General features: G+C 36.3%; 1 protein-coding gene across 1 annotated transcript; it reads left to right on the forward strand.

Annotated features, from left to right (window-relative positions):
• Window positions 1-296: 296 nt before the first annotated feature.
• c19h6orf136 (chromosome 19 C6orf136 homolog) lies at window positions 297-12,703 on the forward strand. Its single transcript, XM_051136504.1, is given in 8 exon segments — window positions 297-470; window positions 2,713-2,968; window positions 3,410-3,934; window positions 3,937-4,086; window positions 4,202-4,290; window positions 6,015-6,215; window positions 6,299-6,368; window positions 11,331-12,703. Coding segments are annotated over 7 exon segments (1,278 nt in total). The 5' UTR covers window positions 297-470; window positions 2,713-2,869; the 3' UTR covers window positions 11,475-12,703.
• The last annotated feature ends 1,840 nt before the right edge of the window (window positions 12,704-14,543 follow it).

Here is a 14,543-nt window from a genome sequence, read left to right on the forward strand (position 1 = left end):
TAATATAGTAATATAATAATATAACTTAATATAATATAATAATATGAATTCCCACTGAGTACATAAATAAATAAATAAATAAATAAACAAATAAATAAATAAATAAATCTGAATCTAAAATTTGAGCTCAAACACCTTGCGTTTAAGACTTTTATTTTGAAAAGAAAAAGGCGCCATATTTCATAACAGGCGGGAGCGTCTTGCAGTAGGTCGCGTTCGCCGCTGGGTGCCGCTCTAACAGGCAGATTCCGCTTCTAGAAAGTGATGTACGCAATGCGCATGCGCAGTAGCGCAGACTGGCGCTGGGCAAGGACATAAGGAGAGTGACATTTGTCTAACGTTGACAACACATTCATATTCTCTCTAAATCACACAGAAATTTGCGCGAATCAGATTTGGATACACTCTCGCGTCTCTGTACGGTGAGCTGACGCTCTACAGCGTTTCATCAGATTCACGGAGGAGGACAGGTATGCATTTCATGTTTACAACCAGGACAGCTAACAACTGACTGGTATGTATAGATATGAAGACTAACAGACTAACTATTATCTGTCCAACCCATTTAGACAGGAAACCAGTGATCCATGGTCACTTCCAGAAGAGGCCCTATCCTCTTTATAACAGTTCACTTTGTTTCAGAAGGAACTGGTTGTATTTGTGAGGTTGTCAGCTCTGCGTTGAATGTGTTGATTTGTAAAGTGTGACCAAAGCGTGATGTGCATGTGTTAGCCTGTAAATACCTGGCAACTGTAAATGTAATAGATTCGTCTGTTCTACAGTGGATACGACGCTTCATTTAATTCAGTCGGATGACTGAGCAATGTAACATTAGTATGCACTCCACCCTTTATTTTTTATTATATATTTCTGAATTAAGGTCTTCTTAGACAACATTTTTTGTGCATCCAGAAATGCAGCGCGGCGATAATAAAAGCATATTTATTATGCTTAAAAATTATGTTTATGTTGGCAGTTCACTGGATTTTAAGACACTGTCATTGTGTTCAGCTTTTGCCCCTTTTCTGCCTCACATTTGCTGCTGCCACTCACGCACTCTTTAGTGAGCTGCCTGCTCAGACAGCATTTTCAGACATCTGAATGTGCCGCACACACCTATGACGCCAAAAATGCTGCCTCACTGGGTTTGACACTTCATACACTACCAGTCAAAAGGTTCTGAACAGCAAGATTTTTAATGTTTTTTTTTTTTTAAAGAATTCTTTTCTGCTCACCAAGCCTGCGTTTATTTAATCCAAAATACAGCAAAACTTCCACCACTCTAACCAAACTCCTTCAGTAAAATTTTAAAATATTTTTACTATTTAAAATAGCTGCTTTTTTTGGAATATGTTTTAAAATGTAATTTATTCTTGATTTGAAAGCTGACGTTTTATTAGCATTACTACAGTCACATGATCACTTCAGAAATCATTCTAATATTCTGATTAGCTGTGCAAAAACATTATTATTATTATGTTGAAAAGAGCTAAGTAGAATTTTTCCAGGTTTCTTTGAAGAAGTTCTGAAGAACAGCATCTTTCTGAAATAGAAATCTTTTGTAACATTACAAATGTCTTGATCCTATTTTTTTATCAATTTAAATCATATATATATATATATATATATGCATGTGTGTGTGTATATATATGTATATGTGTGTGTGTGTGTGTATGTATGTGTGTGTGTGTGTTTCTTGAAAAGCTAATCAGAAAATTAGGATGATTTCTGAAGATTTCTGATGTCACTGGAGTAATGATACTAACATTTCAGCTTTGAAATTACAGGAATAAAGTAAATTTGATAATATATTCTAATAGAAAGCAGTTATTTTAAATAGTAAAATATTTCACAATAATACTGGTTTTGCTCTATTTTGGCTCAAATAAATGCAGGCTTGGTGAGCAGAAGAGAATTCTTTAAAAAAAAAAAAAACCATCAAAAATCAGCAGCTTTTGACTGGTAGTGTAGCTTGTGTACTTTTTTGCCTATAGTAGTTATGTGGGTCATGTACTCCTGCAGTACTAGAGTTAATCTCTCACCTGAGATGTAAAAGTAACAGACATGTATGCAAATGTATTGTAATTTAGCCCATGTATCATCTTTTTATAGGACAATCTACTGACCTTATTTTGTGTGCGTGTGCATGTGTGTGTGTGTGCTCCATTTGTCTGCATTGTAAGAGTTTTGCTCTTGTGACTAAAAATGTGTGCCTGAATATTACCATTCAAAACTTTGTGATCAGTAAGATTTTATTTTGAAAGAACACAACTGTTTTCAACATTGATAATAATAAGAAATGGTTCTTGAGCAGCAAATCAGCATATTAGAATGATTTCTGAAGGATCATGTGACACTGAAGACTGTAGTAATGATGTTGAAATTTCAGCTTTAAATCGCAATAATTAATTACATTTTAAAATGTATTCGAGTTGAAATCAGTTATGTTAAATTGTAACAATATTTCACAATTTTACAGATTTTTCTGTATTTTTTATTGAATAAATGTAGTGAAGAGACTTCAAAAACTTAAAAAAAAAAAAAAAAAAAAAAAAAGGGTCAACCCCAAACATTTGATTGGTAGTGCAATTCAACTTGAATGCATTGTGAGTTGGTTAAGAATGTCTGCTGAATGTAATGAATAAATGTAATGAAGCAGATCTGAATATCTGGTCTTGTTATTGTCACTTAAATGTAATTTTCTTTTTTCAGCCCAGGTTAGAATTCGAAGGACATCGGTTTCTCTGTGAATGAGAGAGTAACGAGAGGCAGCGGTGGATGGGAGAGTCCATGTTTCGCCCTCTTTGAGTAGCTTGATGATGTCATCTTACTGAGACTCCATCGAGGTCACCTCAGCACCCTGACTTGAATGGCTGTGTGCAGAGGGGGCGTCTCTCTTTGGGTGGGGTGTGTCAGGAACAATGGCGGCAGGCAACCAATGACGAAACAGTGCTGGAATTTATGTCAGGTACCTGTTGTAAAACTATTCACGATGAAAAATTGTTTTTAAAACATTTTTGAAAATAAGGGTTAAAGGGATAGTTCGTCCAAAAATGAAAAACAAACCCATCGGGGATCATTTCAGAAGGCCTTTATTAACCCACTGGAGCCGTGTGGATCACTTTTTATGATGGATGAATGCACTTTATTGGACTTCAAAATCTCAACAGCCATTCACTGCCATTATAAAGCTTGAAAGAGCCAGGACATTTTTAAATATAACTCTGAGTGTATTTGTCTGACAGATGAAAGTCATATATACCTAAGATGGCTTGAGGGTCATGGGGGTAATTTTTATTTTTAGGTGAACTATCCCTTTAAGATCTGTACACCCAGAAATGCATTAAATTGATCAAAAGCTTTGACCAATTAGACTTTGTCTAAACTCTAATCTGTTTCTGATTCGTAGACAACCGAGTTTCACTTGAATGACAACTGTAGGACCCTGAGCAGTGCATCATGGGCACTGGCTCCCCCAAACAGTCTACGTTACCTGTCTATTAAACAGCCATCCCTGTCCCATCCCTTCCACCATGCATGCCAGCCGAACCGAGCAGCCAGCCTAGAGGAGGAGGAATGGGAGGAGGCCGTCAGCTTGCCGGTCCTGCTCAAACCCGGAGAGACCGACGAGCAGCACACCGTGGTGGAAGTGCCCTTTCTTGGGCCGGCCAAACTAAGCGAGCTCCTTGCTTTGGGAGCCAACAGACCCTTTGACTTGCTTTTTCCTTTAACCACTGTTGATGGAAGCAGAGAGGATGATATTAGCATTACCAGAAAGGTAGGGACTGAGGAAAACCAGCTGACGGAGAGAGGCTCCTTCAGGAGTCTGTTTGAGGCAGAGGGATGCCCTGCGCCATTTATGTTAGGATCTCGGTTCTTTTGCTTTCACTGCCCGGGGGTAGAGTCTGTTTCGGAGATTGAGGACAAAGCAGGAAAAAGAGACAGGATGAGCAGAGCTTCTATCCGGCCCTCAACGTCACACATTACAGCCATGCTGAGACTAAGAAAGTGGATAAGAGCTCCAGCCAGAGAGACATGGAGAATGAGGAGAAATTGGCCCTGATGCATGAAAAACTGAGGGTGGAGGTAAGAGAAGTTACTATTGGCTAAAGCTATTACATTTATGATACCTTTTCTCTCAGATTGTATGTTTGATTTATGGTCATCTTGACAATAGTTAAGGTTGTACATTGTGTTTCAGCTTCCCAGTTTCTTTGTGAAAAATCATGACTACAGCATATACTCTGATGATGTTGAGTTCATCAATGGTCTTCTGAACACCAAAACAAGGTAAAGTGTTTCTAGGTGCATGTTATACCTGATTTTAGGCATCAAAGTTATACTAGTTGTCAGTGAACCCCTGTGACTGTTGTTCAAACTCCACTGGTTACATATTGCTAACAAATGGGTGTAGTAAACTCAGAAAATGATAACAACTTGTCTTTACAGCTTTTAAACAGGTCAACAAGATTGGCAGGCCAACATTATTTTAAAAACTGATATAATAATATTTTTTGTTTTTTTGTTTTATTCATCCAAAAATGATTCATCATCTAATCATTTTTGTTGCCTCGAAACATTGTGTGAAGTTTTGAAAGTGAAAGTGAAAGTATTGTCAACTATGGTGACCCATATTCGAAATTGGTCCTCTGCATTTAACCCATCACGAGTGCACACCCGGAGCAGTGGGCAGCCATTGCTCCAGCGCCCGGGGAGCAATTGGGGGTTCAGTGCTTTGCTCAAGGGCACTTCAGTCATGGTATTGAAGGTGGAAAGAGCGCTGTTTATTCACAGTCCCCACCTTCAGTTCCTGCTGGTGCGGGAATTGAACCAGCGACCTTTGGGTTACGAGCCGAATCTCTAACCATTAGGCCATGACTGATCAAGACAAACTATAAAGTGCTGTTCCTTAATGGTGTCTCAAAGAAACAAATCCACTTCCAGAACAAAAATTACAGATAATGTATTCCAAGATGTCTTTCTTCAGCCAGAAAGAAGGTTTTTGAGGAAAACATTTCAGCATTTTTCTCCATATAATGGACTGATACGGTGCCCCGATTTTTAAACTTCCAAAATGTAGTTTAAATTAGGCTTCAAATGATCCCAAATGCGGTTGTAAACGATCCCAGCCGAGAAAGAAGGTCTTACCTAGTGAAACAGTTGGTTATTTTAATAAAAATAATACAATTTATATACTTTTTAATGTCAAACGCACGTCTTGTCTCGCTCTGACTGAACAGTTTTTTTTTTTTCAGTTTATGATAGTTAAGGTATGTTGAAAAACTCCCATTTCATGTTCTCCCTCAACTTTGAAATCGTTCTATATCACTGTTTTACCTTTTTTGTTAAGGGTTTTTGATCTTCATTGCATGTTCACTTTGCAAAGACTTTGCAAAGTGCTTCTGCAGCAATGTAGTTTTTTTCGACATACCCTAACTGTCTTGAGCCAGAATACACAGAGTTCAAGGAGAGTAAGGCAAGACAAGTGTTTGAGGTCAAAAAGTATTTAAATTGTATTTTCTAATGAAAATAACCGATCGTTTTGCTACAGAAGACCCTTCTTTCTCGGTTGGGATCATTTACAACCACATTTGGGATTGTTTGAAGCCGCATTTAAACTGCATTTTGAAAGTTCAAAATCGGGGCACCATATCAGATTTTGTTTGACGTTTTGATATCTCAAGATTTGCTCGCAAAACTTGTTTTCTTTTATGTTGGAAAATGATTTACTTGCAAAGAATTTTCTGCAAAATGTAGCATGTCAAAAGTCACATCAAAATGTTTTCAAAGGCAAAACAAACAAACAAACAAAACAGGACTCAATTTAAAAATTTTGAGTAAAAACAAATTGGTGGTTTTGTGTGCTTATTACATAGTGACAGAAATAACTCTTGTGTTGCAAAATGAGTCAGAACTACCACTGATTAACTGGTTTTACTGGCTGGTAAATACCTGTATATTTGAAACAGCACGGCTGACTGGTATAATACCTGTTCTTTTCTAAATCTCTAAAGGGGCCGTGTAGCGTACCAGCTGACTCTGACGCTTTGGCGACTGATGTGTCTGTGTTACTATGCGGAGGCTCAGCTGGAAGTGCTGAAGCTGACCAAGCATCCAGAAGACGGTTCCATCAAAGCTCGCTGGAGAGTCAAAGGCCTGCCCTTCCACTCCATTCTTGTGTTCTTCTACAAGAAAGACAAGAGTCACCTCTACAGGTGAGACATGCTATGGCAACCTATCAGAACTTGGCCTGTGCTCATCTTTATGTAATCATATATATATATTTTTTTCTGTTCAGAACGTATGATGCATTCTCCACCTTTTATGTTGGCTCTGATGGACGAATACATCGGCATAAAGTTGAAAAGGTGAGGCTTGCTTGCAGCTCCATATTTTCAGAATGTTTTTTTTATAGGAATAAAATACATAAGTCAGTTCATTATTATTTTCCAACTTAAAAAAAAACAAATTACATTAGGTTTTTTTGCCCTTATTAACTGGAACACTGATTGATATTTCAAAGTGCTTTGTCCTATTTTGAACAGATAAAAGTTGAATTTTCCAGCTTTATTTCAATAAACTGATGAGGATTAGAAGTGAAAAGGGGAGACAGTTTTGTTGGAAAGCGTGTGAAAAACCAGGAAAGAGATGTGAGTGAGGATTTAAAGATTAAAATAGCAGCAGACCACATCTGTGCAGTGTCTGTTGTCTTTTTCATTAATGCAGCGAAATTCAAAGAAAAAAAAAATAATCAGGTAGAACAGAACACAGCTAGAGGACTAAAAAGAGATTTTGTCACAGATATTCTTTTAAGACTAACTTCACGTTAAAATAGCAAGCTTTATATAATTTATCTGACAGATAAAAATTAGGAATGATGGAAGATGTTCAATCAAAAAGACAAAGGTCAGAACTTCCAGAGGCTTCCACCTTGGTCAAAATGAAGTTCACTGCAACCCGCCGCAATGCTATAAGTAACCCAATTCTGTGGGAAAACTTTGCAAGATTGGTTAAAAAGCGAATTAACATGTATTATAACCTTTAACACTCGTCACTTAAATGCAGTAGTTCTCAACCTTTTTGCTTCAAAGGCCACCAACACAAAATTTAAACAGTCAAATAAACAGCTGTAAAAATGTGGGAACATCTTATACTTGTGACAGCTTCTTTTTTAACTTTTTAATTAACTGTATTGATATTTTTAATTACTTCAACAAAATTCATTCTGTGATTCCAGAAATTTTAAGAACTGTATGTGTTTTTTTTTTCCCCAGTAAAAACTACTTATTAAAGAAAAATAAAATAAATAAATACAATTTCATTTTACATCTTACATATTTTATGTTTTTTAACACTTTAAATTAGAGTTGTCAAAAGGTACTGGGTTCGGTACTTTCGGTACTGAAATTTTAAAAATGTCCAATCAGCGATGTTTAAAAATCGGCTCAACAGCACTCAAATGTGAGCGGGAAATAGATGTTTTTTTAATTTCAGTACAGAAAGTACCGAACCCGGTACCTTTTGACAACTCTACTTTAAATTAGAGTTAGATTATTAATATATTAAAGGGATCATGACATGATTTTTTATTATTATTTTAGTATGTTCCTTGAGGTTTACTTATTTACTTTTATTTCTTAACCAGTATGTACATTTTTCCAACGATACACAGTTAATAACCTCAGACAACCATAGACTTATGGGAATAACAGAATCAGATTTCCAGTTCATTGCAATGCACGTCTTAGCAATTATTAGCTGCGAGTCTTATGGCATAATTTTGTGTAGTATTGGAGTTGGTGTAATTTCCTAAAAACATTCTTCTGGGTCTGTTGGAAAACTGACTCCATGGACATCTAAAATAAAGTTACATACTTCTTGCCAAAATTCCTGAACTAGAGGGCAGGTCCATGTGGAATGTAAAAAAAGTTCCCTCCTCCACACCACATCTAAAGCAAAAGAAGTGAAATTTTTCCTTGAGGTTTACTTATTTGCTTAAGTCTGACGTCACGTGTCACCGCTTCTGTGTCCAAACGCTCAGATGCCACAAGAAAACAACAAATGGTCATAATTATACACTCACATTGTGATATAATACTACCAAAAAATTACAATCCTACTCATTAACTTAATACCGAAATCCCAGATAGTCAGACAATGAAAATATAAATAAATGTTATTTGTGTTTGGGACGCTATGAGCACAGAGACTTGTAGTGTACACCATAAATTTGAAAACATTTAGCTTAAATGTTTAATATGAGTAAACATTTCACATAAATGGCTGCTGAGATAGTATTCTCAAGTGAAATGAGTTGGGTCTTGGACCTGGAAACAGCATTTGTTGGTGCATTACTTCATCGTTTAACAAGCCCATAATGTTAAAGGGGTCATCGGATACAAAGTTCACTTTTACATGTTGTTCGAATATAAATGTGTGTTGGCAGTGTGTGTACACAACCAGGGTGGTTGTGTACACACACTGCCAACACACATTTATGTTATGCATTAATGATAAAAATGTTACACATTAATGATAAAAATCCACCCAGTGGTTTTATTTAATCTGTAAAAATAATTTCCCCTTTTTCAAATCAACCCATTCTTAGCTTCTTGTCTGTGTGACGACACACTGACAGAGGCCGCTCCCACCATAGTTGATTGACATGAGCATCTTACCTTGAACCTGCCTTAAATGAGCCGTAACAGTCCGATCACCATTGTTTCGATGCTGGAGCAGGGATGTAGACGAGAATGGCTCCTAAGCGATTGAGGTGTTGTGTTGCTGGATGTAATAATGAACATAGTGGTCGTCATTTACTCCCGACATCTGAGCCACTGAAGATGCAGTAGATTACATTTGTTTGTGAAGGGAATGCGCCTCCCGATCTACATATATCCGTCTGTGTTCGTGCGAATCATTCGTGATCCAGCTTCACTTACAGCAGAAGTAAATATATAAGGTTTTTTTTTTTATGAATCTCTGAAATCACCTTTCCTAATAACGTGTTAGTTAGCAAGTTTCATGGATAAACGCGGCGCGTTTGAGCGTGTGAACGCTATGGCCAATCAGTGTGAGTGGGAAATGGACGTTTTCAGTACCAAAAGTACCGAACCCGGTACCTTTTGACAACTCTAGTTTGGTATATTGAGACCAAACTTGGTGTGTATTATAACAAGCATGGCCTGAGGCTACCTGCACAGTTTTGGAGCAGTGCCACCCTGTGGTCAGAAGATAGGAAATATTATTTTTTTTTTTTATTGATTATATTTTTGCTAATAACTTCTAAATGTTTTGGCCAAAACTCACAAAACTGGTCTTTTTATATTCAGTGAAGCATGCCGAGTCTAATACCCATACCCAATTTTCCCATGTCAATTTTGTTCCCATTGAATTTTGTTCAAAAATGCTATATTTTATGAACGAATTGCCGTATCTTTACAAAACTCACTATGTGTCTTTGGCATCATGCCCTGATGGTACTCAAGAGGTTTTGTGACAGCGCCACCTTGTGGTCAAAATTTATAAATTTTGAAATTTACAAAAATACTAATAACTTTTGAATGTATTAGCCTATCATAATGAACCTTGTCTCAATATATTCTTTGGGTCATGCCGAGAACATAGATACCAATTTTGCCATACATTTTGACATGGATTTCGTGTCGATATACAAAATGGTTATCGTTTAACACTTTAAAGGTGTCATCGGATGCCCATTTTCCACAAGTTGATATGATTCTTTAGGGTCTTAATGAAAAGTCTCTAATATACTTTGTTTAAAAATTCTCAATGGTAGTGTAAAACAACACCCTTTTTACCTTGCCAAAATCAGCTATGCAAAAATCATCCCATTCTGGTCGAGGCTGCTTTAAATGCAAATGAGCTCTGCTCGCCCCACCCCTCTCTTCTCTCTGTGGAGTGACGAGCCTGTTTACTTTAGTCGCATTTAGCCACTAAACTTGCTAACTAGCACATTATTAGGAAAGGCGATCGCAAAGATTCATAAAAAAACCCTTATACTCACTTCTGCTGTAAGTGAAGCTGGATCACTAATAATTCACGTGAACAAATACGGATATATGTAGATCGACAGGCGCATTCCCTTCACAAACAAATGTAATCTACTGCATCTTCAGCAGCTCAGATGTCAGGAGTAAATGACGACCACTATGTTCATTATTACATCCAGCAACACAACACCTCAATCGCTCAATTCTTGTCTAACTAGCTTCGGCATCAAAACAAGGATGTTGGACTGTTAGAACTGATCTGAGGTAAGATGCTCATGTCAATCAATTATCGTGGGAGCGGCCTCTGTGGGTGTGACGCCACACCGACAGGCATCTGAGAACGGCTCGATTTGAAAAAGGGGATATTATTTTTACAGATTAAATAAAAACCACTGCATGGATTTTTTATCATTATAGGGTAGATTAGTACAAACACTGCCAACACACATTAATGTTCAAACAACATGTAAAAGTGAACTTAGCATCCGATGACCCCTTTAACAAATTTGCTGGAATCATACCAAACTGCATCCGAGGATTTATCTCTGCAAAGCTTTGACATACCGACACCAACGTTGTGTGTGTCATTGTCATGTCAATTTGGTAACAGCGCCACCTTTTAGTCAAAGTAAGAAACCATTCATTAACCATTAGTAATAAAATTTCAAAAATGCTAATAACTTTTGATTGCATTAGCCTATTAAACTGAAAACTTACTTTTTAAACTCATCCTAGACCGTTCCAAAATCGAGTCAGATCATCTTCAAACTGTGGTGACAAGAAGTTATGGATTTCATGTCGATAGACAAAACTGTATTTGTACAGTGCCGCAACAAATGTGAGGCGTAATGCCAAAATGACTCTGAGGCTGTATCTCTGCAAAGCTTTGACATATTGACACCACAAACTTTATTTGTGCCATTGTCACCTCACAATGACCACACCACTTCAATTTTGTAACAGCAACACCTACTGCTCAACAGTGATAAATGATTGTGCTTGGCTTCTTAACTGCTGCTCGCAGCTATTTTTAATATTGCAGTAATTTATTAATTTAAATACATTTAAGTGGATAGTAAAACAAAAAATGAAAATTCTGTCATCATTTACTCACCCTGAAGTTGTTTCAAACTTGTGTGAGATTCTTTTTTCTTTTAAACACAAAAGAATGTTAGTAGCCATTGACCTCCATGGTATGGAAAAAAAAAAATACATTGGAAGTCAATTGGGACTAGAAACTGTTTGGGTACCAGCATTCCAAAGAATATCTTGTGCTTGTGTCTCTGGTTTAATCTTAGTGTTTTTCTATGACGGCAGGTTATGGAGGCTCGTCCTCCCTTGCTGCCCAAAGTGACCTCGATGCTGGCCGGGGCTTTGGTGGCACTGGGCATTCAGGAGCACCGGCCCGCCCTCAACCTGCTCCCACTCCTGCTGTCTTCCCTCCGACAGACCCGAGCCTGAGCGGCAGAGCAGGACGCGTGGATGCGTTTGGTCACACCACTAAAAAGACTGAAAAAGACGCAGCGCTGTATTGTGTGGGTTGAGCGAATGAGATATCGGTAACCGGTTTTTGGGAGGAAAATCCACAGGAACAAGAACGAACAAGTTCAAAGTGTTCTCACTTGAAACAATCTTCTTTATGCACTCTTTAATTTCCAATGTTCGAATATCACCAAACTGCTACGCTCTGGTTTGGTATCAAAGAGGTTTCAAAGCCTAGCTAATACATGAGGCCATCACTAACTAGGAGGTTAACAAACGCACAACTCTTAACAAACAGGTTTTGATGACCCAGTACATTACTGTATGGGTAAATTCAATGCCATCTGTACATTCATACATTCAGGCAGCTCGGCTGTAAAACTATGATTAAAGGTGGTGATGGTTCAGCTCACATTCACAGTAATAAATCAGCAGAGGAATTGGTCATGATATTAAAGTCTTGATCAGCTTACATTGTAATCATTAATTATATATTTTTTGTATTTATGTATTAATTAGAGTTTTCATCAGTTGTACTGAGTTAAATGTTTTAGAGGAACCTCTTTTTGATGACCTTTAAGGGAAAGTGATGCCAGGGACTGCCTTTGAGCATAGAGAGTTTAGTTTCCAGTCTGGATTGTTCTTGTTTGCCCTTCCATATTTGAACTGTTTTTAATGTTTAAGTTATCAGCTCTGCATAATTGCCAAATCTGCACTGGTCTTGCCAATGCCGTCCATGTAAATTAAGTCCACACTTATTTGAAAGACTCACGATTTAAAATTTTCCCATTGAAATCTGTTCAGGAGTCTGGTGGCTTCTTGCTTATTTTTCTCCAGGTTAATTGGTCAGTTAGCATAGTATAAATTACTTTCAGTGCATTTGGTGTGATAGCACATGCTGTCCATCCACAGTCAGTTTCAATTGCTTTAGCTTCCTGTGGTAAAGATATAGACCAAACACTTTAATGGACTTCCTGTGTCACAAAGTAGTCAGAACACATCCGTGCTTGCGCTTTTAAATGGACAATAAAAGCATGAAACGCTGTCACTCCACAATCTGTGCAATTCCAAGCTGAAAGGTCAGAACCTGTTAAAGCAGTTCCATATAAAACACAGCTGAGTTAATGTTCTGGTGATTATTTCTGCGCTAATTACCCAAAAACCTGTGTGAATATGTTGTGTGACAAATAAATGCATACTGACGTCGATATTTTTGATTTCTGTTCTTCTGTTTTGTCCACTTACCTGTACATATTTAGATTATTTGCTGAATAATGTTCATTTGTTTTAGGGCTGTCACGATTCCTCGTTTCAATTCAAGTACTTGACATTTTGTTCATGTCGAGTAACCGGCAAATACTGGAAGTGGCGCATTCCACAGATGAGAATCCATGAAATGCATTATTAGGTGTTATGAAGGCTGCATGATATATTAAACCCGTTTAAAATCATAATAAAGCATAATACGTTTGTGAATTCACAAACACTACGATTCAATTAAGTTAATATATGTGACCCTGGACCACAAAACCAGTCGTTTACAAGTGTAAATTTCCCGAAATTGAGCTTTATATATCATCTGAAAGCTGAATAAATAAGCTTTGCATTTATGTATGGTTTAAAGGACAATATTTGGCCAAAATACAACTTGAAAATCTGGAATCTGATGGTGCAAAAAAATCTAAATATTGAGAAAATCGCCTTTAAAGTTGCCCAAATGAAGTTCATAGCAATGCATATTACTAATGAGAAATTAAGTTTTGATATATTTACAGTAGGAAATTTACAAAATATCTTCATGAAACATGATCTTTACTTAATATCCTATTACTTAATAAATTGATAAATTTGACCCATATATATATATATGAAGGGTTCAGATGCAAAACCAGCTAAAAGCCATCTCGGTCAAAAATGAGACAATGATACTGAGTGAATGCTCTCAACACATATTATACGTCCATCAAATACTTTTTCTTCAAAATTCCAGCCTCAGCCAAATCAGAAGTACCGGTACTTACATAGAAACCTGTACATCTGAGCCTGATAAAAATGCATTTTTTAAAGAAAGACGTCAGATGGATTTAGCTGGTTTTGCATCTGAACTCTTCATATATATATATATATATATAATTATTATTTTTTTTTTTTAAAGTTAATACTTTCACTCCACAGGGATGCATTAATTTGGCTTAAAACTCTTCTTCAAATAAATGCTGTCTGTTTGAACTTTGTAATTAAAAATGTATCACAGTTTCTGCATTTTTCATGAGGTACAATTTTACAATTTTCATGAGGTTTAAATAGGACTTTTAAAAAAGTAATTTTATTTATTTACTTATTTATTTTGTAAGTAAAAACTGTTTAAATCAATTTTTTGTTGTGGTACACTACCTTTCAAAATGTAATTTTAATAATAATAATAATAATATATTATGTGTAATATAATATATAAACGTAGACACAAAATAATGTTTTCATATTGTTTTCTATATTGATATAAATAACCATTACTACAATATTAATAGTAATAATATACAATAACGATTTTGTCATAATATTGCAGCCGTATGAGCTGTTCTTGTATAATTTAGATACAATTTTAAACAGTTTATTGTTATTGACAACAGTTTAAGTAATTGGGTAAATTTAAGTATTTAACATTAAAGACAACACAGTATAGTCATTATAATAATAGGGTGATTATGCCGCAAATATATTACCCCTTAATGGAAAAGTTGATTTCTGACCTGAATACAGGCAATTCAGCCTCAATCCAGAAGGGGGCAGTAATGAAACGCTGTTTGATAACTGCCGGCAGAAGAACAGCGAATGCTAACTAAATGAAATATATTTCAGGTATTTATTCCTTGTATGAATATATGTACTGCAGATTTTATAGCCTATATATGACATTAATTTGATATAATATTTAGTATTTTCACATGTAGGTGGAAAAAAATTGTAATTTGTACTACTGTCTTTTTAAAATAAATGAACAGAAACCTAGAATTTTTTTTTTTTTTTCTGTTGTACCGAAATCGTATT

Source organism: Labeo rohita, chromosome 19, assembly GCF_022985175.1.
Source record: "Labeo rohita strain BAU-BD-2019 chromosome 19, IGBB_LRoh.1.0, whole genome shotgun sequence".
NCBI lineage: Eukaryota > Metazoa > Chordata > Actinopteri > Cypriniformes > Cyprinidae > Labeo > Labeo rohita.